At 61.0% G+C, this 1796-nt stretch overlaps 1 protein-coding gene across 1 annotated transcript in view; it reads left to right on the top strand.

Annotated features, from left to right (window-relative positions):
- Positions 1-1505, top strand: part of LOC102040299 (epithelial discoidin domain-containing receptor 1-like) — a gene marked incomplete at its 5' end in the record, with an annotated part of 25250 nt that extends 23745 nt beyond the window's left edge. Inside the window, one exon of the mRNA XM_014311536.1 lies at positions 887-1505. Within this exon, the coding sequence (XP_014167011.1) occupies positions 887-1505 (619 nt within the window). The remainder of the gene's footprint in view (positions 1-886) is intronic.
- Between the last annotated feature and the right edge of the window lie 291 nt (positions 1506-1796).

The raw sequence follows: 1796 nt of genomic DNA, 5'->3' as shown, positions 1-1796 counted from the left end.
GGGAATGGAGATGTGGGGGACTGGGATGGACTGGGAGGGACTGGGAGGGAACTGGAGGGAACTGGGATAGACTGGGATGGACTGGGATGGAGACTGGGGGGACTGGGATAGGATTGGGATGGACTGGGAGCAACTGGGAGCAACTGGGAAGGGAGATATGGGGAACTGGGAGGGACTGGGATGGAGATTGGGAGGGAGATTGGGGGAAACTGGGATGGACTGGGAATAGAGATATGAGGAACTGGGATGGACTGGGAGAGAACTGGGGGCACTGGGATGGACTGGGATGGAGACTGGGGGAAACTGGGACTGAGGCGGGGGTGGGATTGGGATTGAGGAGGGAGGCGGGGAGGGACGGGGAGGGGATTGGGATGGACTGGGATAGACTGGGAGCCACTGGGATAGACTGGGAGGCACTGGGAATGGGGACTGGGGATAAGGTCAGGGAGGGAAACTGGGACAGGAAATGGGAGGGACTGGGAGGGACTGGGAATGACGGAGATGGAGCGATAGGGAATTTGGGAGGGACTGGGATGAACTGGGAGCACTGGGATGAACTGGGAGTGACGGATACGGAATCTGGGAGGGGCTGCGGTGACTGGGATGGACTGGGATGGACTGGGATGGGACTGGGATGGGACTGGGAATGAACTGGGATGGGACTGGGAATGACGGATATGGAATCTGGGAGGGGCACTGGTGACTGGGATGAACTGGGATGAACTGGGAGTGATGGATACAGAATGTGGGATGGACTGGGATGGACTGGGATGGACTGGGGTGGACTGGGAATGACTAATACAGAATGCAGGATGGACTGGGATGGGAATCGAGCCAAACTGGTCCAAACTGGTCCAAACTGGATCCCCCTGATCCCTCCCCCCAGGCCCCGCCGGGCTCTGCGCCCGCCCCGGTTCCGGTTCCGGTTCCCTCCCGCTGACGGGGCTGGTCAGCCCCCAGCTGGGATCGGGATCCTCCTCGGGACCCGCCGAGTGCAGACCGGGATCCGCATCGGGAGCGGGATCCTCGGGAAGTTCGGGATCCTACGGCGGAAATTCGGGATCCTATGGCGGATCAGGATCCTACGGGGGATCGGGATCCTCTGGACATTCGGGATCCTACGGCGGAAATTCGGGATCCTATGGGGGATCGGGATCCTCTGGAAGTTTGGGATCCTACGGCGGAAATTCGGGATCCTATGGGGGACCAGGATCCTATGGGGGAAATTCGGGATCCTACGGATTGGGATCCAACCCAGGCTCCTACGGATACGGATCCGGCCGACCTGGATCCGGATCCGGATCAGGAAGACCTGGATCCGGATCAGGAAGACCTGGATCTGGATCTGGATCGGGCAGGCCTGGATCCCAAGGGGGAATAGGATCCGGATCCGGGAAACCCGGATCTGGATCTGGAAAACCCGGATCCGGATCGGGCAGGCCCGGATCCCAAGGGGGAGGCGGATTCGGCTCCTACGGGGGATCCTCGGGATCCTACGGGGATGATGTGGGATCCTACGGGGGATCCGGATCCTACGGGGGATCCTCGGGATCCTACGGGGGCAGACCAGGATCCTATGGGGGCGGATCAGGATCTTACGGGGGATCCTCGGGATCCTATGGAGGATCAGGATCCCAGGGCAGACCGGGATCCTATGGGGGATCCTCGGGATCCTACGGGGGCAGGCCGGGATCCTATGGGGGTGGATTCGGATCTTATGGGGGATCCTCGGGATCCTATGGAGGATCAGGATCCCAGGGCAGACCGGGATCCTATGGGGGATCCTCGGGATCCTA

This window comes from Geospiza fortis, unplaced genomic scaffold (assembly GCF_000277835.1).
Source record: "Geospiza fortis unplaced genomic scaffold, GeoFor_1.0 scaffold1223, whole genome shotgun sequence".
In the NCBI taxonomy this organism is placed as follows: domain Eukaryota; kingdom Metazoa; phylum Chordata; class Aves; order Passeriformes; family Thraupidae; genus Geospiza; species Geospiza fortis.
This window is presented reverse-complemented; position numbering and strand designations above follow the sequence as displayed.